We start from the raw sequence: 25,046 nt of genomic DNA on the forward strand, positions 1-25,046 counted from the left end.
CACACCTGGTATACACGCTAGTAATACACCCAATAAAAAGCAAAGACAATCCGCAACATACAACGCCATAGCTCCCATTTCTGCTGTGTGTGTTACTGTAAAAAGCAAATGCTGAGTTTCCATATTCAATGGATTCTCAACCAGGGCACCCAGAAATTTCAAACAGAAATGTACAGTTATGTTTTTTCTGAGTTCTTTGCAATAGAAAACCTGTTCGATTATTTTTCTGTAGTCAAAAAAGTGAAAGCTAAGAGCTGTTATTTCCCAAGGGGTGCTTTGAGTCTTTCCAATGGCGCCTTGAGTCTAAAAAGGCTGAGAACCACTGTAGTAGATACACCACTGAATGTCAGCTAATCTTTACAGTAGCAAGAAGCCTGGAATCATCCACTCAGAAAAATACAAGAACCGAGTAATTAATCAGGCATGCATCTAGATGAGACAGAATAATAAGAGTCAAAACATTTTTATTATAGTTAAACCCTAAAAATCAATCATTCTCCCCACCCCCCACAGGAGCCTGAATTTTTACCTCTGGATGGCCTGGTTAGATTATTTTGTTACGAAATCCATCTAGTTTTCAGAGCTTTATAAGCTCCATTATTTTAGATGGCCCTTTGTATAAAGGGAGAAAATGTGGCATCTTCTAAAGAGGGTTGAGGAAAAAAAAAAAAAAAATCAGAAGAGCTATCAGGGTTTTAATGAAGACTAGCTTATATGGTGATGTTCAGTCTGTCAAAAATCCACATGAAAGTACAGATGGCTGTATGGGGGTACTGCTCAATGGACAGGAGAGCAAGAAGGAAAGAGTGAAAAACAAGTTTTGTCTGACAATTAATGAAAAAAAAAAAATTTCCAGCGACTACTCAGCAAGTTTCCAGACAGGGAGAACTACTGGAATGTGGAATAGTCTCCAAGGGAAGTGACAGAAGCCCCGATTCTTGGTACGCTTAAAAATAGACTGGACAAAGCACTAAAACATGTACCTTAGGGAACAATCTGACATTGGCAAGCTGGTGAACTACATGATCTAACTGCATTTTCCATCTCTAGCTTCTACTGCTATGAAATTTTCAAACATAATTTTTCATTCACTAACACATTGGAAGTACATTCTGTTCAGCATTGCTAGTCTTAGATTCTTGAAATCACAACTGAGATACGATCACAAATCTGTTTTTTGTTTTTTACATCTTTAATGTTCCCGAGGAACCAGATATCTGGGCTGGGCAGTCTAAGAACCTGTACAGAAATCTATCTAGAACCTAACCATGCATGACCCTTTTATATAAAACACACTCAGTAGAACACGATTTTGTCCTTTTCATCCATTCTGATGACAAAGTAACATTAGTAAAAGATTACTGGCAAACTCACAGGGGAAAATCTCTCAAAGAACAAACTCCACTGATTTACTTCTGAACTTTGTTATCTGTTATTTGGCTATAAAGTGAAACATCTGTAATTACTTAATGCATCAATATCCTGAACAAAAGGCCTTGGTACATGACCCAGAGACAGTTGCTTGATTTGGAGGATAGAAGCAAGTCAAGATGGAGCTCCCAGCCAGAGTGCTGTGCTGTTCCAGTAGCAACCAAGTCTGTTTATATAGCAACCCTTATGTCCAGCCAGCTTTGCTTCAAGCTCAGTTGTTGTAAATGAAGATCCCGTTAAATGCAGAGCAGCAGAATTGGCAGTGGCATAAATCAAATACCATGGCCTTAGAGCTGAGCATTGCTAAAAGTGGTTTATGAAGCTGACAGTGACTAGGTGGAGAAGGGTGTTGGAAATGTGTACTCATTATTTTCCATATAATACTGCAGCATTTTTCAGCTGACTGTCTCAAGGTCCTTTCCAACATTTACCAAACAAACCAACCACCCTGGGGATACAGACAGTGGCTACAGGAAAGCTGTGTGGGCTGAAGGAATCAGGTTGTAACTTCTAAACTTAGCTGTATTCTGGCTCTGCCACTGACTCAATGGCTCTACATGACTTGGAAAACTCACTTAATCTTTTTGGTCTCTCTTTGCCAGTGTGGAAAAACTAGAGAATACACATGGACCTCCCATACTGGAATCCTGTAAGGTTAGTCAGTGCCTGGGCAGCTTTGAATGAAAAAAATCAAGTGCTAACTATCACACTTCTTGGATTGTTTCCACCTCAGCAGCGAGCACAAGAAAAGTATGGTAGTTCTCTAGTAATGAACAGTAACAATACTTAGCAGGCAGAGGATAGGAAGTAAAAAGAGATCACACCCTATATAAGGCTACAGGGTCATTTAGTTTAACATAACAAGTAGTTTTACTGTGGCAACAGTAGTAAGAAGTTTTGTGCCAAGCAATTCGGACGTTTTAAATTTTATCCAAAGACACCCAAACCTTCCAGAACACAACGCCTCCCTTCAGCAGGCAGAGGCACTGGCTTAGGAATAATTCAGGGGGAGGCTGGGCCTCTGAATTACAAACGACACTTCTCGCAGCACCTCCAGTCTTTGAAAGTCTCCCAATACAGGTTCACCTCAGCCAGTGCCTGCTTTTCCTGGAACAAGACAGGATCTAGTGTCCATATGTTGGTAGCAGTATGCCACACAGTTCTTACCTTCTTGAGGTCATCTTTGGAAAACTTATCATAAGGACTTTGTTCCAGATAAGTCATATGCTCTGTGCTGCTGGCTCCAAATCCTGGGCCTTTCCCCTTCTTAACCCCAGGCTGCTCTCCATATGGGTGATGCAGAAGATCAAAATGAAGCATGGTAATCATCTCTTTCTTTATCAGTTCTTCACTCTTCTGCAGGTCTGTCAGAGGAGGTTCTACATTTAAGGGTCTCAGGATCGTTTCATTAACCTACCCAGAAATAAAACAAGTTTAGAAACAAACACTCCCATTCGCCAAACTGTACCTATACCATTCAAACATTCCCGATGGAACTACGAACTAAGCTGTACGCAACAGATGCTCAAAACGCTTCGAATCAGATTTTACCTAGTCCAGATTTTGTATTCTAGATGGCCACACGGTAACGAAATGAGCATACTAACAGAACATCATTATTCTATTCTGACTTTGTTTAGTTCTGTTATACCTCCCAATGAAGTGGAAAGGACTATTTTGGTATCTCCTTTAAAGCAAAGGGGAGCAATAAAAGGGAATTTGGATTTACACAAACTGTGAAGAAACTTCTTGTACTTACTTCCGAAGGCCTCGGCAAATTCTTCTGAACAGCTTTGTGCATACGCTTCAGCTCCTTTACACGTTCTGCATCTCTAATAGCCTAGACAGATATTTCACATTAGTCTAGTCACTGCAATAAAGTCAGTTATTCCCCAGTAATGCATGAGATGAACAGCAGCAGGCTCCACTGCAGGAGAATTTATGGGAATAAAGAACACAGCAAAAAATGACAAGAATGGGAGAGTGCAAAGGCCGAATGACCAGTCATTTCTACCCACTGGGTAAGATGGTCCTAATTTAATACATGATCCAAAGCCCAGTAAAATTCATGGAAAAAGTCTCTCATTCACTTTGCTGGGCTATGGATCCCATGGGCTTGGTCTCTCCAGTATGCTGCTCTTTCAGCATTTTCCCACCTTAGTTTCACCTGCATGAGAAATCTACTCTATGACCCCACCTGGTCTTGCTCTTTCAGCTTTCTATGGTCTCTGGTTAATCTGTTGCCAGGCCAACACTTATCCCATGATGGCAGTTTAGTAAGCAACCCAGGGGTTGTGCTTCCCCACATCCTGGCTACGAATAAAGTGTTGAGGCAGCTGTGTCTAACAGAAGGATGATAGCCAGCATCTGTGCAAGAGGAAAAAATGGAGCTATGAACCAGCCTCCAGCACACTTATAGAGACCGCCACAGGTTGGCAGCAGGATACTGGAACGTCAACGTAGATATGTCTCTATTAAGGCTCAAAAAATAAAGCAAAAACCTAGAACTCTTGGCTCAGAGATGATACCTTTTATTAGACCAAATGAGAAATTGCAAAAAAATTATCTTTTTTTGCAAGCTTTCGGGCTCACATGCCCTTCCATCAGGCTCAGGGAAAGTTAAAGATGGTAAAAAGGTCCCATATGTAGGAAATAAACTTCATTTTTGCACAGAGGAAGCAGGAGCTGGAAATCTATTAAGGTTCATGCACTCAAAGACCTTTTATATTCTCCTATGTGGTGACACTTTTTGTTTTTAAATTACACTCTGGGGGCACATGTCAGGGAACAGTTTGTCCTGCCTGTTGGCTTAGGAGCTTACGGCTGTTATAAAGTTACCTGACTTGATGCTATACAAGTTATTTGGTCCTGAACAAAGCAAATAGCCTTTTATGCCTACACAGCAGCAGGGCAGGCAGAGTACTAACTACACCCTTCCAGAGCTCCACACTGCACCTTTCTTGCAGCACCACTGGAAGCGCAGCCTCTTTAAAAGCCACCACCTCTTGGACAAGGTACCTGTTCTCTCTCTCTCTCTCTCCAAAGCATTATTGCTTCAAAATTTTGCCCTGGATCTCAGTTTCCTCCAACTATAGAAGGGAGGTAGATAAATGCTATTACGTATTTACTCCATATTTGTCTCATAGTCTACTGACACCAACTCCTCACTCAGAGAACTTTGTGGATTGGTTTGTATAGCTCCAAGTTGCCAAGCAGTTAGTATGACAAATTTTGGAATAACACTGAATGGGCATGCCTACACATGACATTAACACACAGCAATCAACCCTGGTGTTTATTGTGCCGGAGTTTATTACTCCTGGGCGTGCCACTTGAACTTGCCCGCAACTACAGCACATTGAGCCAGGTTGCAGCAGTTCCAGCTGGCAGGGGATCTGGGGGAAGAGGAGTCAGCTTGCCAACCTGAGGCTGCTCCAACCTGATGCACCATACTGCAGAGGGACTGGCTGGGCCGCGAGGGTGCTCCAGTGCAGGGCTAGCTAGCAGGCAGCCCCTACACTGAAGCACCCCTGTGCCCCAGCCAGCCCTATCACCATTTACACATCCGTTGCACTGCACAAAAAAAAAAATTTCATCCACAAAATAAACTCAGCCACAGGATAGTACTTGATTTACAAGTACTAAGCTGTGGTGGAGTTTATTAGTTTACTGTGGCCTAACAAGACTGCTCACATAGACACTGAGATGTTTACAGTGGAGCTAGTTAGGCAGCTTCACAGTAAACGTTTTGTGTAGATGCACCCATTTTCATACTAACCAAGGGTATATATCATGTAATGTAAATATATCCCATCCTTTGGTTACAAGACCATGCAGATTTGTATTGTATTTGTATTCTACTCTGTGTACAATTGTTTCCAAAAGAGGAGATGGCATTAACAAAGATCCTAACCATTAATACGTATTCATAAGATTCAAATTTAATAAAGTTCCGTCTTTTATTCACTTTCCAAGGTAGATAACTAAAATACTGCTTTAAAAGGATAATGCACTAAAAACAACTTTCCAGTTAAATTTCTAAAATGAATATCCCTACCGTAGAACTTTAAAAAAGCAATATATACAAATACATAAAAATCAGAGCACCCAGTTGGATAAAATCCAACTTGCCACACCTTCATATTAAAGTTCACATGTGGCAAGCAGCTGCCGTATTAAGTATGAATCCGAACGCATTTTTTTTTAATGATAATGTTATCTGCATAATGATAAGCAAATCTATGAATCTTTGCAGAATCGGAACTTAGAAATAGAAAATGAAAATATTTTTTCTTTTTCAGGAGAATCTTATTAAACCTTTCAATCTGTTAAGATTAGGTGGGATTGATATTTTTAACTTACTAACTTTATAATATAAACTGAATTTTTTTTAAAGTTAAGTATGTTCCTTTAAATATCCTGACTAGAAGTGATTCTCAACCAGGGTGTTATGACAGTTTTAGGTGCGCAGTCATGATCCACAAGATAAACCCAATGATTTCAAATGGAACGTATAGTGCTAAAAACATTCTGATGTGTTGTGGTCTGAGTTCTTTGCAACAGAAGAATTGCTCTATTATTTTTCTAGAGTCAAAAAAACTAAGCTGGCATTTTCTACGGGGTCCATTGAGTCTAAAAAATGTTGAGAACCACAGTCCTAAAGTCAGTCCATTTAACAGTTTTGCTCATTTTCCTCTACATGCCATTGCTTTTACTAAGCATTCTTCTCAAACTACATGAAATAACCTACTGCATGGAGTCTTTCTGGCAATTTATTAACTTATTCTCACCTGTTTGCGAGCATCAATATCAGCAGCATCTTCTACAAATGTCTCATCTACTTCATGTTCCTCAAGCTCTTTTTCTGCATTTTCTGGTAATACAATCTCAAAGTCATTCTTTGGGGCAGGAAGAGACAGAAGGCCTACACGAAGATGCTCACGAGATTCCCTCTCCTGTTGAAAATTAATCAAGTGTTAATCATTCTGTATTTATGAACAGAGATTTACAGAACACAGTAGGTTTCCATGTTCCTAACCTAATACATACACAGGAAAAAGGAACAAAAGTCCCTTATGGTGATTTTTAAGCTTCCTGGGAAACCAATTATTAATAGAACATATAAGTGAACATTAATTTTAAAGATGTTTAATGAAGGAGGAATGTTATTAAACCCTGTCATACAAAAGGCAGAGTGAACACACTCCGGAGTGAAGGAATCTCTTGGTGTTTGCAGAGGATGTAGAGCTTCCCTAAAGACACCTAGTGCAAGAAAAACCACTCACAAAAAACAGACAGTGGGCTACTTTAAGAGTGGCTCTTTTTAGTGGAACTTCCAGTGCAACATTAGGATTTCACAAAGCCATGCATTTCATGAAGGCATCTGATAAAAGTACTGGGTATAGGGCTATTTATGAGCTGGCTAACTTGAGACTTTTCTTTTAGATAGTACTGCAGCTTTCAAACCTGAAAAAACTATGATACAGTGGTTTAATAGCAAGAGCAATAGCACACTGGGGAGATCTGTAGGATGCTGAAAAACCTTGCTGACCCTTCCATAGGCAAAAGCCAGGCTTACTTTAAACACACTGACATCACACCGAAACACTCTTTAAGTACCTACAAATAGGCCTTGTCCTTTAAACTGAAAGAAACTTCATATTCTGGATTCTAAGAGCTATATCCTTAAAAAAATAAAATGGGCTTTGGATTGCATGTGTTTTGCAAGTCCTAAGAGAAACACCAATGCCCTTGGTGGGAGCCATCCAAAGCCACAGTAGAGGCTGCAGTTAGCCACATAAAAGGGAGTTCCAACGTAAGGCCTATTAGCTCTGTACCCTCTTACCCTACATCTAATTGGCAAGATTTATCTGGCCGAATAACCAGGACTGGAAAACTCAAAAAGGTAATGAAAAAATCTGAATGTGACCACAAGATTCCTGGACATCCCAAGGCCAAAAACTCCTAATGGGTAAAACTTAAAAATCTTTTAGTTCCATTTTGTCAACACTGAAGGCTGATGAGAAGGTCCTGTACCTGGAACTGGCAGCCAAGATTATGAGGGATTTGAGGGTTTAGTTGGATTGCACAAAAAATTAATCTTTCCTTGAGACGGAGTATTTCCTGTTCAGCTTCAAAGAGCCAAGCGGGACTAAGACCTTGTTATTTCCAAACATCTTTCCTTAATGGATAGTTTGGGCTCTTTCACTCAAAGCCATTTTTAGTTTTCTTACGTGGCAACGTCTTTGTTTTTAAAGTATACTCTTGATGTTACAAAAATGCTAAAATGGTAAAGTATGTTAAGGGGATAATCTTAACGTTGAAGACGTTTAATGGAAGATTCAGGTGCCTCTTATGTTCTACTTACCAGTTGCTTTGTATACGATGGGTCACTGTAATCTGCCATTCCTTCCTCTGGATTGATGTTTAACTTGTCTCGCAGGGGAGTTCTACCTGGTGTTGCTCCAACTGCTGGTTTAGGGGTTGTTCCCCCACGAGGGGTTAAACTTTCTGGTCCATGAGAAGGAGTCCTAGGAAAAAAAACCCATATTTGATCTATGAAGCGGTACCAGAAAATGTACCCAGATATTAATAAGACACTAAAACCAGTGGTAAGATGATTACAAGGAGCAAACTAAAACCAAATCGGGTAAAGGATATTTCGACCTGAAGCCTACCAGATTTCAGTGCCAGTGAAGAGAAAATTCAGGTGTAAAACATCTGGTCCAGCAGTTAGGACATTAGCTTGGGATTCAAGAAAGAAAACCTTCCTGAAACAGGTCACTTTTGTTTCTCTGGCCCTCGTATGGCCGTTAATGAAATTGTACTTCTCAACCACCAAGGCTTTCAGGAAGTACATACATTAAAAGAAATTTGATTCAGTGATTGGAGCCCATGCAAATCACTTTAATAGACAGAACACTTTAATAACTCTGTTATTTGTGAAGATATTTCACATTGCAATAGGGAAAACTGGTAACACTTTCTGTACAAATAATAGAATCAACCACACTAAAGGAGAAAATACTCACTCTTTATAGTATAGTATAACAAATATAGTGATACTGAGTAAGAACTAGTAAAAATCTTCACAGAACAGGATAGATAGAACATGTGCTGTACAGAACAAGCCTGGCCAAGAGCGAGCTGGATTGCATGATTTAATAGATCATTGTGTTTCTAATTAATATGACTCTGCTATAACACTATAATAAAAAACGTATCAGTAATTTCTCTCCATGAAGAAAAAGTAACAGTACATACACACTCACTGACTCTCTCAAAGCACCACATTCAAAGTACAAGTACAAAAGTTATATCATTTTAACAATGGCATTTAGAAAAATACTGCCATTCATTTTTAGACTTAAAAAAGGGTTTATTCAGCAAATCGTACATCAAAATGTCAAAACCAATTTAACCAAACTTCATTTTATTTGGCCCAGAACAAGCAACATTCTAGTTTCACAGAGACGAAACGCAGCTTTTCCTACACCAAAAAAATTCAAGATTTGAATGCATTAAAGTAACATTTTAAACTTATTTTTTCAGAAGTATTGTCACAACCAAGGCCTCAGTATTCTGTAGTGAAAGATGACAGTTTCCATGGTTTAGTAGCAGCAAAACATTACAAATTTCAGACTACCGTAGAGTAACAGTGAAGCATAGGAAACAAGATAAATGTATTCTTACTTACATGTTGAGAAATGTTCTGCTGAACAAATAAATAGTAAAAAAATCTAACCCGATTTAAAACCACTGATAGCACAAAGGTTCTATTTCATTATATTATTGCTTCTTTAAATAAAAGGAGATACATTTTAATACCACCACTTCTAATATTATATGCACAGATTTCTTTGCTCAAAATTCTAGATTGATACAAGCGAAGTACATTTACGCATGTGCGAACCTAAGCTTTCGGGGAATGGAAGTGCTTAAATGTAACATCATATCCAGCAAGCAAAACGGCACAGGCCAAACCCTATGCTCCTGCTCAGCCCCACTGAATTCAACAGGTCTCTACAGAAAAAAACATCTGGTTTTAGAGATTCCTTTGCAGAAGAGGGGTACAATTTTTTTCCCAGAGGTTGGGCTGAGAGCGTTTTTGAAAAGCTGCCACAAAGGCCCCTTTTATTTCATTCTGTACTTCCATGAACATGATATATAGAAATAAAATTAGAACTTGGGTTGAAAAACTTCACACACAAAATGCACCAAGGGTAATATTTTTCAGTCCTATGGAACTTGGCATTTGAGGAACGTGTGTTTATTCAGGACCTACTGTAAGAGTCAAACTAACAATTCCATAATATTTAGATTGGCAACAGAAGAAATTTTATATATACACTCACATATGTATGGCCTATAAAATATTTACCTCAGCTTTTCAAAGGTTCACAGTGGTTTTTAATCAAGTGACTCCCCACAGAGACCTCAGAGGCAATACTTGGAAAAGGTTATGATCTGTCACCAAACAGAATGCTAGTGTCCATTTTAAAATGTACCAGCACAGTATTACTTATATTACTGTAGCCACTGGAGTAATAGGCATGGACCAGAACCCCAGATGATTCGATTTTTATAAACAGAGTTAAGACAATGTGGGCTGGACTTGACAAGGATATATAAGGGGGGGGGAGCTACAAAGATTGAGGTGGGGAGGGGACATCAAGCTAGAGTCTACCCTTAGACACTAATCAATTAATCCTGTTGCTTTACTTTATTGAAAAAAAAGTCAACCCCACATATACATGCATTACTCTATAAGCTTGTGGACAGAGGTGATCTCTTTTATTAGATCAACCTGACTTTTGCAAAAAAAAAAAAAATTCTTAATCGCAAACTTGCAGGCACAAACACCCTCTTATCAGGCATCAGAGAAAAGACGGTAAAAGTTCTCCTGGGTAGAAATGAAAGTTCATATTTGAAATGAAATCTTCATATTTTCCCAAGCTGGAAACAACTGTGACCACCTGAAACCTGAGATCCTGCCCCTGCCTTTGTCTAAAGTAATTTGCATCATCACAGCCTCACAGGACAGCTGAGACACCTTGCCAGATAACAACTGCTGCCCAGAGGGTTTTCCATCTATTGACTCCTCTGTGAAATCCTATGAAATATGAACTTCCACTTCTACCCAGGAGAATTTTTACAAGCTTTTCTCCGATGCCTGGTGAAGGGTGCCTGTGGCCAAAAGCTTGTAATTAAAGACTATTTTTTTGCAAAAATCTTGTTGGTCTAATAAAAGATATCATCTCTACTATGAGTCCTGATTGCCTTTTCCTTTAGACCAATGCAACTACAACCTGGATACCCGATTCATACACTCTACCTACCCAGCTGTCTCTGGAGAGCATGCTTTACCTGAAGGGTGTTGAAAGCACTGTATTTGGAGTCTGAACAACTTGTCTTTGAGGTGTCACCCCAGAGAAGTCACTCTCATGGAGGGGAGTATTCAGACCACCTTTCAGGGGGGTGTCTACGTTGGTTAGGGCCATCAAGTTCTGGGCTTCCTGTGTGATAAAGAAGAGCACATTACTAGGTTCTCCAAAGCCATAGTTTGATCTGCAAATTTAACAGGCCTATTGTTAAAAGCGACTATGAATAAGATCAGTCAGGCAAAGGTCAAAACATGTTGTTGAAAAATGTTTAAAATTTCCTAATTTTAAGGACACTATGGTTATGGATCTTACACTTCAATTATAACAGAAATATTTAAAAATGCCCTTTCCAATAAAATATCACACACAAAGCAGGCACAAATATAAAGGGCTTGCTTAATATCTCAGTTTCCTTCAATCAGTCAGATGCTATAGCCAAGATTTTTTGAATTACAAGTATTTCTAGAAATACTGTTCACAATAGTTTAAAAGCACTGCTACTCAAAACGTACTGTTGTGCCTATACTTCAAAAATCAGAGGCCAACAAAAATGTCTCAAATTCTTCCAAAAGCATTCATGTGTGCAAGCATCAAAATCATTAGGTTGTATCTGAAAAATCAGTCCACGATCGAAAGGGGACTTTGCCCTACACATTTAACTGTGCAGAATTTATACCACCTTCTCTTAAAAATCAGCCGTACTATAATTTCTAGAAGGAAGCAATAATCCAGACATTCATCCATACTTTCATCACTGCCCAAATAAAGAATTTCAGGTATATTTTTCAAGAATAAGGGAGTGTGATGCCTAAATCCCATGAAGTTTCCATTTGGTTCTTATAAAAATATTAGCCTCAACTTCTAACACCAGACTGACTTAGTAATGTTTGAACAATATTCCAGCAATTCTTATACTGCATTAGTTCAGCGAGCTACAATTTATTATAGTTTTTAAAATGACATGATAAAGCTCAGATAGACAAGGTCTCTGGGTACATCTGGTATCTTTTATTAGACAAACTCAAATAGTTGGAAAAATTCCTCTTAACAAGCTTTTGGGCACAAACACCCAAGAGGAATTTTTCCAACTATTTGAGTTGGTCTAATAAAGGATATCAGATTTACCCAAAGAACCTTGTCTGCCTGTGTCCTTAGACCAACATGGCTACCTACATCCATGATAAAACTCAAGTAGATAAAAGAGATATTAACTAATAGAGTATAAAGGAAATGATTTTTGGAATGAAATTACTGTTTTCAGAATGCAAGATCAGTTCAGAAAAATAACAAAGTAGCAAAGCCTACCAAAACAACACTGGGGAATGTTTCTGTTCGAAACTCTTACCCCTATCACACCACTGACAACAAGTCAAGAACAACGCATTTCCCATTATCATAAATACTAGGGCTGTGCAAAATTTCGAAAGCTGTTTTGTTTTGGAGGTGTTTTGGCTCGTTTCAGTGCCCGAAACAGTGAATCTGAAACAAAATGGAAGGCTCTGAAACAAAATGTTTCGGAGGTGCCCTCCAGGAATAGTCTGGCACAGTCCCACAGTCCTCCTTTTAAAGTGCTGGGAGGCTGGGGCTGAGCAGGGCAGCCATGGGGGCTTCTCACATGCTTCCCCCACTCGGGCAGAGGCGGCATAGCTAGAGGAGCTGGGGGAGAACCTGCAGCCGCCTGGCTGTACCTGCCTCTCCCCGGCCCACCTGAATCTCCGAACAGGCACCAAAACAGCATCGAAACTCCAAAACAGATTTGGTCGAATTGAAACGGAACAGTGATCCAAAACGCTGTTCTCCGAAGCGGCTGAATCTGGAACCAAAATGAAACACAGCCATTTCGCATATCCCTACTAAATACTACACCTCCAAGCGTCAGCAGTTATTGATAAGAACAGACTATGCCTGCTAAAAGCAGATCACAGAATCATAGAAAACGATGGCTGGAAGGGACCTCAGGAGGTCACATCTAGTCCAGCCCCTGCTCACAGCAGGACCATCCCCAACTACATCACTTCATTCAAAGCTCTGTTGAACTGAGTCTTAAAAACCTCCAAGGATGGAGCTTCCACGACCTCTCTGGGTAACCTGTTCCCGTATTTTACTACCCTCCTAGTGAGAAAATTCTTCCTAATATCTAACCTAAACTTCCCTTGTTGCAACTTGAGACCATTGCTCTTTGTCATCTGCCACCACTGAGAACAGTCCAGCTCCATCCTCTTTGGAATCACCCGTCAGGTAGTTGAAGGCTGTTATTAAATATTCCTTCAGTCTCGTCTCCTCTAGACTAAGTAAGCCCAGTTCCCTCAGCCTCTCCTCAGAAGTCATGTCCCACAGCCCCTGCACCATTTTTGTTGCCCTCTGCTGGACTCTCTCCAATTTGTCCACATCCTTTCTGTAGTGGGGGGCCCAAAACTGAACACAATACTCCAGATATGGCCTCACCAGTGCAGAATAGAGAGGAAGAATCACTTCCCTTGATCTGCTGGCAACACGCCTACCAGTGCAGCCCAGTATGAAATTAGTCTTCTACGCAGCACACCGCTGGCTCATATTCAGCTTATTGTCTGCTGTAACCCCCAGATCCCTTTTTCAGAGCTGCTGTCCAGCCAGTCAGCTCCCAGCCTGTACCGGTATATGGGACTGTCCCATCCTAAGTGTAGGACTTTGCATTTGTCCTTGTTGAACCTCATGAGATTCTTTTTGGCCCGATACTTCAATTTTTCTAGGTCACACTGAATCCTAGCCCTACCCTCCAGCATATCTACTACTCTCCCCAGCTTAGTGTCATCTGCAAACTTGCTGAGGGTGCACTCTATGCCACCTTAAGGTCATGATGAAGACATTGAACAAAACCGGCCCCAGGACCAACCCCTGGGGCACTCCACTTGATGTCAGCTGCCCACTAGACATTGAGCCATTAATTACAACTCTCTGAGCCTGCTGCTCCAGCCAGTTTTTTATCCACATTACAGTCCATTCATTTAGTCCATACTTCCTTAGCTTGCCTGAGAGAATGTTGTTGGATACCATATCATAAGCCTTACTAAAATCAAGGTACATCACATCCACTGGTCTCCCCACATCCACAGAACCAGTCACCTCATCATAGAAGGCAATCAAGTTGGTCAGGCATGACTTGCTTCTGGTGAATCCACGCTGACTGCTCCTAATCACTTTCTTCTTCTCCAAGTGCTTAGAAGTAGATTCCTTGAGGATCTGCTCCATGATTTTTCCAGCGACTGAGGTGAGGCTGCCAGGTCTGTAGTTCCCTGGATCCTCCTTTTTCCCTTTTTTAAATATGGGTACTATGTTTGCCCTTTTCCAATCATCCGGGACCTCTCCTGATCACCATGAGTTTTCAAAGATTATGGCCAGTGGCTCTGCAATCACATCAGCCAACTCCCTCGGCACCCTTCGGTGCATCCCATCCGGCCCCACAGACTTGTACACATCCAACTTTTCTAAATAGTCCCTAACCTGTTCTTTCACCACCAGGGGCTGCTCACCTTCTCCCCAGCCTGTGCTACCAGGTGCAGTAGTCTGGGAGCTGACCTTGTCTGTGAAGCCCCAGGCAAAAAAAGGCATTGAGCACTTCAGCCTTTGACAGTACGATTATAAATCAGATCCCAAATTCAAACCCAGCTGGATTAAGGATAAATCTCTCAGCTTTCTTTTTTTGTGGTACCTCAATCTTTCTGGTTCAACCCTCCAGTCCAGTTAAAAACCCGAAGTTTTGCTCTGTCCATTTCCACTTTACCTGTAGAATCCTGTCCTGTGCAGCTGGGGTTTTGGGTGTTCGAAGGGCGATGCTGTTATTGGTGACATTATATTCAGATAAAAGGGTACTGGAAGCAGAGTTTGTAATTCCAGACTCCTCGGCTGTCTGACGGGCGATCTCGCTTGCCTGGCCAACTTTTACTACTTCTTCCAGCTCTGTATCTGAAATCTGTAACAGGAAACTCCTATCAAACATTAGCATACATTTGGGAGAATAACATTCTTAACTGCAGCCGTCTAAAACAGCATGGCTTTCACTCCAGTAACAATGGAGAACAGTCTTCTCCAAGCCAATGTCTTTAATCTGCTGCATGCTGGTGGAAACACTATTATTTTAAAAATGTATTTGCTAAACAACCAAACATTCATAAAAAACCCATATTCTCAAAGAGGCCAAAGACAGAGCTTTGGTAGGTATAGCAAGTGTGATGACAGCATAAGCTTCCCCACACTGTGCTGCCAATATGTCACTGAGGTTGAGACAACAGCTCTGTCCTTACGCATTTGTACACTGGTCCTTCTGCCACCAGAAAATGGTGGTAATTCTAGTGAGGCTGGAACTACACTATGGCCAGTCTCATTTCACACACGCCACCAAGCAGCAGAAGACAACAACTCATGACTGACAGATAGCTTACCTGAGGAGCTGGAAGAACCAGTTTGCTTCTTTTTTTAGTGAACTCTGACACTCCACTGGTTTGAAGGATAGCTGATGGCAAGTCAGATTCTTTTTTCCGTTTCAGATGTTGTTTGTCTTTTTTGCGTTCTCGTCCTTCCTTCTCACTAATCACAGGGGACAACAGTATCAATTACAATGTTCAGAACTGTTCAGAAAAAAAAGATCCTGAACTCCAGCATATAAAAGGGGAGAGAAAGCACCAGTCTAGACCAACGGTTCTTAACGAGGGTGCTGGGGCACTCCAAGGGTGCCATAGTGTTAGCACCATTAGGTATGCAAAGCCAGATATTAAATAGGAATTCACGGTGTTGAAACCATTTTGCTTTGTTGTGGCCTTTCTGACTTCTTTGCTTTATTTGTTTCACTACAGAAAAATAATAAAAAGTAAGACTTGGAATTTTCCACGGGGTGCCTTAAGTCTAAAAAGGGCAAGAACTACTGGTCTGGAGGGTCAGAAGGCCAACAAATGAGAGAGAGACTGCAAGCCAGAGAATACCACATTTGAAAATAGTAGGATTTAGGCAAGTGTTTGCTATTTCAGCTGCAGTTACCGGAGAACCATTGGTGCAAGAGACCATAATTGTCTGCAGGGAGAGGTAAGAGCACTGAATTAAATTCTCACCCCCTCCTTTCCCCAAGAATTTTAATAGAGGCAACTCTTACATATGTTGAAAGCAAGTAAGAATTTCCTCATTCTCTCACAGCTAGTAGAAGGCAGCAAAGGGGGGCAGGAACTTGGGAAATCAGACTTCTAGGAACAGCAAGAGAAACAACAGCTAAAGTTTTCTGTGGGAGGTTGGGGTAGTGTTAGCAGGGCACAGATCCAAGTTCGAATTCATATGCTACATATATCACTTTTTATAAACAGCAGTTGAATTAGGGGCTATAATTCCGTCAAGAATTGCTGGTGGAGCCACTTGTGTTTCCTTCTCATGGTTCACAGCCATGAAAACCTCTTGCAAGAGTTACAGCTCTGGTAATTCACAGCCTTTCTGTAATTTACACAGTACCTAGCAGGTTGCCTACACTGTCAATAGTTAAAACAGAAATTAATTAGTTCAAAGTCTGTAAATCACATGGATGTTCTGTTCTCAATAAACAGCACTTGGCAGATATAACAGGGGACCAAATCATACAAGCAAAAATATCAGCTTGCCAGTTAACTCTGCATTTGACAACGTCTATGTAATTTCTCAACTGAAGGTTGTCAGAAAAAGAAAACTGTAAAAAACTTAAGCAGATTCTAACTAACTATGTTATAATCACATCAAGTGACCAAAATATATTAAAACAGCTTGCTCAAAGTGTTGCCAACACCGAAGTCAGAGCAATTAAAAGAAAGCTGTACCTTGTAGGAAGAAAGATGATGAAATGTAACGGACCAAGACTGTTTATTGATGTAAAAAAAAAAAAAGAGATAAAACTGCCTGATGCAAGTGATTAACACATGATCCTTTCACTGGTTATCGTGCAATTCTTTAACATTTGAAAAATTTGGTTCGGAAGAGTAAAAAAAGTTTGAGGGGCCTCATCTGAATGCCCAGTTAACATTCTCCAACAATGTAAAACGGACACAAAAATTAGCATGCTCATTAGTATTAAGAGCCTGGGAAGTGACAAGGACTAACACTAAGTACAGTTAACTGGCACAAACCCCAGCATGGAATGCTATGTTTTGCCTCATGGACCCAAACGCTAAAAAGTATGACTTTCAACATTCAAAGCAAACTTACGATCTTAGTTCCCCATCAAGGTCTTGCTGACGTAGCTTCCTGAAGTCTGCATCCAGCGACTGGTAATTTTCCTCTGACGTATCATAAAAACCGGGGGCAGGCTTCTTTTCAAATGGGATTTCTGCATTATAATCCACACCTCTTTTCTTTTTTCTTTTCTTCTGGATCTCAATCCCTGCAGCTCGCAATTCCCGTCTCTTCTGGAGAGCTGCAAGGCGTCTAAGGAAATACAGAGGACATTACAGGATTTCAATGGAAATGCCATCATTTTAACAACAGCTATGACTTAAGTACAAATGTTGTTATTTATTAAACTTGACAGATCAGGGCTTGGTAACCTACAGCGTATGGGCTGGATCTGGCCTGCAAAGCTGCGACTCTGGTGGCATTTGATGGAGGGGAGCTCTGCCTTTGCCACACCACAGCTGGACAGTGGGGAGAAGCTGCAGAGGTGCTAGTGCCAGCCCACCTCAGACCTGAGCTGAATAATTTTGGCCCCACATTGCCAATCTCTATGACAGAGCATAACTAAATTACATTCTTACTACATCAACAGCATCAGCAGATGCATGACAAACAGAACCAAGGAGGTGATACTTCCCCTCTATTTGGCACTGGTCAGACCACAGTTGGAATACTGCGTCCAGTTTTGGGTGCCACACTTCAAGAGGGATGTGGATAACCTGGAAAGGGTCCCAGAGAAGGGCCACTCATATGGTTAAGAGCTTGCAGGCAAAGCCCTACAAGGAGAGATTAGGGCACCTGAAACTCTTCAGCCTCCGCAAGAGAAGGTTGAGAGGCGACCTTGTGGCTGCCTATAAATTCATCATGGGGGGGGCGCAGAAGAGAACTGGCGAGGCTCTACTCACCAAGGCGTCCCTGGGGGTTACAAGAAATAATGGCCATAAACTAGCAGAGAGCAGATTTAGACCGGACGTTAGGAAGAACTTCTTCACAGTTAGAGTAGCCAAAATCTGGAATGGGCTCCCAACGGAGGTGGTGCTCTCCCCTACCCTGGGGGTCTTCAAGAGGAGGTTAGATAGGCATCTGGCTGGGGTCATCTGAACCCAGCACACTTCCCTGCCTATGCAGGGAGTCGGACTTGACGATCTATTGAGGTCCCTTCCAACCCTAACATCTATGAATCTATGAACACCTAGATGATCCATTCAGGCCTACAGACCCACTGCCCCAGGTACTGAGCAAATACATACAAAGTCCCTCCCAGGGAGAGATTATGGTTCAAGGCCCTGATCCTGCAAAGACTTAAGCCTATGCTTAAACTGTGTGCTTTGTCACACTGAAGTCAACACATACAATCCTGCAATATAAAACATGTATGTATTTAGTTTCTGCAGGATGATGGTTTAAGACAAGTGCAGGTAGAAGGTGAGAGAGGAATATGCCAAATCTATACTGGCCCCCACCCTTTCACACACACACACAGATTGTTTGGGGGAGTTGTGGGTTTTTTGTTTGTTTTTTTAATAATTCTAAAAAATATGACAGGGCACCTGATCTAAGTTTTCCTTCAAAGATGGCCAGTTTGAGTCTTTCTTTTATGTTATCTCAGTAGAAGTGGGCTGAAGTGATGCTGAAGTTAGAAAGAACAGTGGATTCACAAATCCATTATGGGAGAGAGATCTGTGTTTTCAGGTCATGAGAAGAAACTGAAATCCCAGCAAGTCACAGAAACAGACAAGGGAGCATGGTGGATAGTGTTGTGCTTACCTAGCTTCTTCCAGTTGCTTCTCTCTTGCTTTCCGCTTGGCTTTCTTTCCTTGAGTATTAGCCAGACGAGCTCTAGCTTCTGACAGCATTTCAAGCTCATCTGCAAGAATACAGAGAAAAAGGTTACCAACCTTCCACTTCATGTTGAATAAGAGAACAGAAAGAAACTCTTTAGAAGCTGAAATATCAGTGTGTTGGTCTGAGCGCCATGGGCCTTCTACAGTCTTTTTCTCAACACAGTTTGCAAACCAACTGTCAACTGGGGCCAAGATTTTCAAGGGAAAAATCATAATGTTGGATGTATTTAATGAACTGGGGGATGGGACAGGATGGGATTGATTATACGAAATGCAGCACATGCATTCTAGAAGGAGAGATTGAGCAGTCCAGGATAATAAAGAACACTCTTATTTATATTTAAACATATACAGTAAGAGATAACTTCCCAAATAGATTCATAGAATCCTATTCCCACGCTTACTAGTCATCTCTAATATCATAGGTGAGGCACTGGGGGCAATATGGGAGGGGACACTTGCCCTCCCAGATTTCTGTGCTGACAGCGGGCCATGGAGCAGCAGCCTGGCTGGAGCCATGGCTCGGCAGCAGTGGTGGCAGCAGTGGCAGTGCGATTTCTGTGCCAACGGCAGGGTGTGGGGCTGCAGCCCAGCTGGACCCACTGCCCAGCAGCGGCAAAAATGGTAGCGCAGAGTTGTGCCCTCCCACTCCAGTGGCAGCACAGAGTTGTGACCCCACACTGCCAGCACTGAAATGTCACCTATGTCTAATAACAGGCACCAATATGAATCCCTCTGAAGTCAAGTAACAATTAATTTATAACACATACAAAAAAAACTAGAACTCTTGGTTCCAAAATGATACCTTTTATTAGACCAACTGGGAAATAGCAAGAAAACTGTCCTTTTCTGCAATTTCCTTGCAATTTCCCAGTTGGTCTAATAAAAGATGTCATTTTGGAACCAAGAGTTCTACTTTTTTTATATGCCTTCTTGTCTCAAACCAACCCGGCTACCAAGTACATTCCTGAATTTATTTATAAGGAATTGGACATGAAAGCATGACAGAGATAAGAATGATTCTGGGAGGGAAGGTAGAAGTCCAAACAAAGGAAAAACAGCCAAGGAAACAGAAAACGATGGAAGAGAGGGAAGGGGGTAGGCCATCTACCCACTAGAGGAAGAGACAGCATGAGAATGAATGACAGAAAACAGACAGCTAAAAGACCAAGAGGTCAGATACAAAGCATAAGATAGAAACTAGGAGGAGAACGGATAGATGTCCATGAAGAAGCGAAGTGCAGAAAAGTCAAACAGAAGTTAAGGAAATTGAATTGTTCAAAAACACCAATACATGTTAACAACTTACCTTCATCCATATCAATGGGATCTGGCCGGGCTGGTTTGGTCTCTGGATTTGGATCAATTTCTCCAGGTTTAAGTTTTCGAGGATCATCTGCAGTTTCTTCCTCATTATCTCTCTGAGCAGCTTTGTCCCTGAAAAATAGATTAGCAAAATCAGATGAGACAATTCACTTTATACGTTGGAAGAACACACAAAACTCTCTCCAAAGCCCCTAACAGCAGCCCCAGAAGAGTTAAACCAGTAGCTCATGACCTGTTGTATAGCTGTTAACTGCAGTGAAGTACTGCAAGTGCTGACAACACTGGTATTTCAGCTACTGGAACACAGGTGTTTGACATTAATAAAGATAACCAAAAGAAGAATGAAGAAAGTAATTTGAACAATTCAGCACCAGCAAAAGAAAACAAGAGTGAACTCATTTGTTAATGGCTATGCATGGAAAGGAACTGATCGTGAAAAACTGCTGTGCAATGCACAATCGAGTATCTCACTTATTTTAACCACTGATGCCTATGGCAGCACCAGTAGCAGCTTACAGAATAAGAAAACTAGAGCTATCTGGCTCCATCTTCCCTGTCAGCTCATTGGAAACCACTCCAGTGCACCACAATGAAGCACCATCCACCCACTTCTACACACATGCAAGCAGGCCCAAAAGCCAGATAGGAACAGGTTTAAGCAACAGCTGAAAAATGGCTGCAACATCAGGAAACCCATTTGTAGCAAGATGCAAAGGAAATGGGCCTGTTAATGCTTCTCCTGCTCTCTCCAAGTACCAAGAGCCATCCCCATCAAGCTAGGTGGCTCATCCACCTAGCACAAAACCACCCTTATAGGTAAAGCTCACTGGAAACCCCTCCAGCTGTAATAGCAGGGAAGAGGGAAAAAAAAAAAAAAAAAAGGCCTTCACACAGCCAGACGCCTACTGTCATCAGAATAGTAAGCTACAAAGAGTTTCATGCTATGCCTTTTTAGCACAAGAGTTACTTACAGCAGAAATTCATAGTGTTCCAAGCACTGTGCAGCTGTTCTTCCAATGATTGGAGCGATGGTCCTCCACTGGGTTGGCATTAGCTTGGCTAAATGCAACAGTTTCTCCTCCTCTTCCCGGGACCACTCAGTCTTTTTGATGCTTGGGTCCAGCCACTCGTACCTGTTACACAGTGGATAAATTAAGAAGGACACTTCCAAGATACTTACTTATGAACTGCCACTGCTAGGATGGAGTTTCATAATCACATCACAGTTATTTCCAATCTTTGCTTTGAATAAAAGTGTCCATATAAACACACAACACTTTCACACACAGAAAAAGCTCTAGAAATGTTGTCCTCTTTTCTCACACAGTTACTCCCATCTTCTCTGGTCCGTGCATTCTTACTTTGTCAGAAACCAAGACTCACTAACCTAGTCCATAACTAGTAACTGGACCTTTATATATGACATCCAAATGATTACAAGAGGTCCACTGGAGTCTTGATTCTGTAATGTCTGAACCGTTCAGATTTCACGAGCACTATAACTAAGCAGAACTAAGTACACATGTTTAAGTACAAATACAGTAATGCAAAATAAAAGAAGCAAAGGCTATGGTCCCACAGCCAAAATCTATTGCAAAAAATGCACTTAAAATTACCTTTTTAATGAATATTTGACAAATGTTATCACACTCACAAAAAATTTGATGTAGTCCAATAATTTGCATTTTTAAATAAGTTACTTGCATACTGTGCAGTTATTGCTATCATCTCCTATTTGAATAGTTTTCTACTTTTGTTCATAGTCCTTTTAAAGAGTAAGTCCTTGCAATACTTTCAGGAAATGTAACCAATTAAAAATTTTGAAACTATTTCTTCTTCCGCTAGACCTGAACCAATAGGAAACTCAACACTGACGCTTAACTTAGCAAATGAACGATGTTTGCCTTTGAATGCTAGTAATGGCTTTTGTCTTCTCCACTTACCATCTGGCTTTGCACTGTTTTGCTGACTTTCTATGCAACAAAGAAGCAATCCGAGACCACTGGTTTTTGCCATATTTCATTACAGCTGCTTTAAGAATTTCATCCTTAAAAAGAGAAATAGCTATTACTATGGGTTCTTAGTAAACTTTATCACAGCCAAATGCTCACTTGCAACTCAATAGGGAAATGCAGATGAGACTTCAGCAAGGGTTAACACCTGAAGGTAGATGTGATTAATGAAGCGAAAATAGTGACAGTCATTTATTCTGAGTATATGACAGCATTTGGGGAACAGTCAGTCTCACCGTTTCTCCTGTATAGTTAACTTCCACTGTCTGTGTGGGTCTTTCAAGGAGCAAGAACATCCTATTTTTTAAAAATTCTCACCCATGTAAATATCATAAAAATCAGAGCAGGTATACAGCAAAAAAAATCACTGCTTTTTTTTTAAGTAGTCTTTATTTCAAGATGATGATGTCTTTATTTTTCAGGACTGTAGTACCTGACAGTTCAAGTCATGGGTTTGAACTCCATCGTGCTAGATGCTGTACAAATGCAGAGCAAAACTAGAAGCTTCAGGGATGCGACAGAAATTACATAAATTTATCCCAGCTTGCCAGCACCAGGTTTGTACTAGTAGAGCTAGTGGTTTACATGCTTACGTTTGCCCCTTAGGCCTAGAGTAAACTTTTGTTCTCCTATAAGTGATTTGGTAAGCTATGGGAGAGGCAAAGATTTTTTGGGAGCGATTCCTTTTACTGGACACCTGAATAGTTGGGATAAAGTTAGATAAGCTTTCAAATGCTCAAAAGCTGAAAAGCTTGTTACCCCTTCTGAGACTTTCCTGGGGGCAGAACACAATGCTTTCCTAAATAACTGAGTGGAAACCAGAAGTCTTGTTTTGTGTAGCCACAAGCACACAAAGGGGCCATAAAAAAAGTGCAATCTATGAAGTGCTCCATAGCTGCTTGCTACAGCTTTGCATGGTGGGGCAAAATGGAAGGGCATCCATTGTTGACAACAGACAGCTGGGGTCAACATATATTCAGCACCAGTTTAGCAGCTAATGGTGCAGATGACAGGTAAATTTTCCTAACACTGAAAAGCCCTTCCAAAGTACATTCTGGCTTTAATGGGAAGCTGATGAGTTTTGGTGCAGGGTATTTCAGGAGAATATTAAGTATTTAACATGAAACATGCTCTACATATTTACTTTCATAATCCTCAGATTCCCTTTTCTTGGTAGTTTTTATTTCTTTGCTGGTGGTTAGTAGCACAGGGCCCCTCTAAATATTGACATAAAGGTGTGATGGGCTCTGATGCATGATCCATACTATCATGCCTCCTGCCACACCAGACATACATGGCAGGAAGCATTACTGTGGGATTCAGCCTTGGCACAACTCAGAGGTGCAACATGCAGGGCTTTGGGAAAGGCCAGACCAGGAGAAATTGGCAGCGAGTTGCCTGTGTTGTGAGGACAAGCACAGCCCCAGCAGCTCCCACCTGCGGCCCCTGGGAGGGGGGGAAAGTGAGGCAGAGCTATCCGCAGGAGGAACAGGGCAGGGCCCCATGGCTACATCTCTCGCCCAGTGACAGAGCTCAGTCTCCTGCAGCTCCCTTAACTCTGGCTTTAAGCAGGGATCCTGATTCTCTCTGCTACAAAAATATCCCAACTTTTGGCTTAAGAATCTGTATCTCCATACATCTGTATATATAAAATAGCATTTCATTATAATCACCGAAAAATGTGGATTTTAGATTACTCTTTTTAAGTGTTAAAGTTGGGTTGTCTTTTTTTTAAATCAGAAAAACAGGATCCCTGAAGACAAGAGATTATTTGTGCTTAGCCCCTGCTGCTGTCCAAGGTTTCTTAGGCAGAAGCTGAACAAGGGGATTTCTCTTGGCACAGGGTTGCTCTGGGGCTTCTTACTCCATATACCATCACCCCAAAGGATGGAGACTGAGAAGTTAAAAGCAAAAACTCAAAGCTGGACTAAGAATCCCCTAATCTTCCTCTTGAGCCCAGGGACATGTGCTGCATCTCGGCACAGGGAGGGAAAACAGCCCACTAGAAACACACTCAGCACATGCGCATGTCTCCCAGCCCCCTCCTCGTTTAAGCGCATGCGCAGGACTCCCGGGCCCTTTTCAGCGCATGCGCTCTAGTGTAGAAGCGCCGCCCGTTGACTAGCCCCGTGGGAATCGGCGGGGAGGCAAAGGGCCTACCTCGGTGTTCCTCCACACCCCGCCTTTGATCATAATCCGCGGCATCTTGGCGGCGAAGAGGAGCAGGCTCCGCGGCGGAAAGAATAGGCTCTAGCGCAGAGAAGACGCCTCCGCCGCCTGTGCGCAGGCCGCGACAGGATCCCGCGCAGGCGCAGCGAGAGCTGGCGAGTGTCAGAGCTCTGCACATGCGCAGCGGAGAATGTCGACGGCCGTTCGCGCATGCGCGGGCGCAGGAGGGGGTGATGCGGGAGACGAGTCTAGCGTCCCCGCAGGTGCTTGTGTTGTTACGCGAGGATCCCCTGAAATCCCCGCACAAGTGCAAGGTGCGGGGCCCGCGCCATCCAGCTGCCCTTGCACTGGCACCAGTGCAGTGTGTGGGTTTGGAGGCCTGGCAGCTGTGGGGCTACCGCAGACCAGGGTCAGCATTTCTGGCTCCTTGCCGGGGTCGTCCCAGCGGTCAAGGGGCTTGCCCGAGAGGAAGATCCCGCCTCTGAAACCCACCTCCACTGAATGCCCCGTCTGCCGGCTACAGAAACCCATCGATTTAAAAACCGTGTTTGCAAGACAAGGGTCTTGGGGAAATCTGGTATCAGATTTACCCCCACAAAAAACCTCACCTGCTTACGTCCTAAGACCACCATGGCTACAACCTACACCGTTGCAAGACAATGGGTCTGTCCTGATCCACAAGAAACGTGCGGGTGCTGGTCGGGAATGCGTGCCTGCGTTGACAT

The 25,046-nt window shown here is 41.9% G+C and overlaps 1 protein-coding gene across 1 annotated transcript in view; it reads right to left on the reverse strand.

Moving 5' to 3' along the window:
- CDC5L (cell division cycle 5 like) overlaps window positions 1–24,417 on the reverse strand; it is a 45,841-nt gene extending 21,424 nt beyond the window's left edge. The window contains exons 1-13 of the mRNA XM_019537142.1: window positions 24,313–24,417; window positions 22,084–22,187; window positions 21,112–21,273; window positions 20,124–20,251; window positions 18,738–18,837; window positions 17,007–17,225; window positions 15,233–15,377; window positions 14,575–14,763; window positions 10,798–10,946; window positions 7,799–7,961; window positions 6,222–6,386; window positions 3,191–3,271; window positions 2,599–2,844 (exon numbers count right to left, since the gene is read on the reverse strand). Coding sequence (XP_019392687.1) covers window positions 2,599–2,844; window positions 3,191–3,271; window positions 6,222–6,386; window positions 7,799–7,961; window positions 10,798–10,946; window positions 14,575–14,763; window positions 15,233–15,377; window positions 17,007–17,225; window positions 18,738–18,837; window positions 20,124–20,251; window positions 21,112–21,273; window positions 22,084–22,187; window positions 24,313–24,357 — 1,896 coding nt within the window. The 5' untranslated portion in view covers window positions 24,358–24,417. The remainder of the gene's footprint in view (window positions 1–2,598; window positions 2,845–3,190; window positions 3,272–6,221; window positions 6,387–7,798; window positions 7,962–10,797; window positions 10,947–14,574; window positions 14,764–15,232; window positions 15,378–17,006; window positions 17,226–18,737; window positions 18,838–20,123; window positions 20,252–21,111; window positions 21,274–22,083; window positions 22,188–24,312) is intronic.
- Window positions 24,418–25,046: the final 629 nt, after the last annotated feature.

Source organism: Crocodylus porosus, unplaced genomic scaffold, assembly GCF_001723895.1.
Source record: "Crocodylus porosus isolate Cpor-Errol unplaced genomic scaffold, CroPor_comp1, whole genome shotgun sequence".
In the NCBI taxonomy this organism is placed as follows: domain Eukaryota; kingdom Metazoa; phylum Chordata; order Crocodylia; family Crocodylidae; genus Crocodylus; species Crocodylus porosus.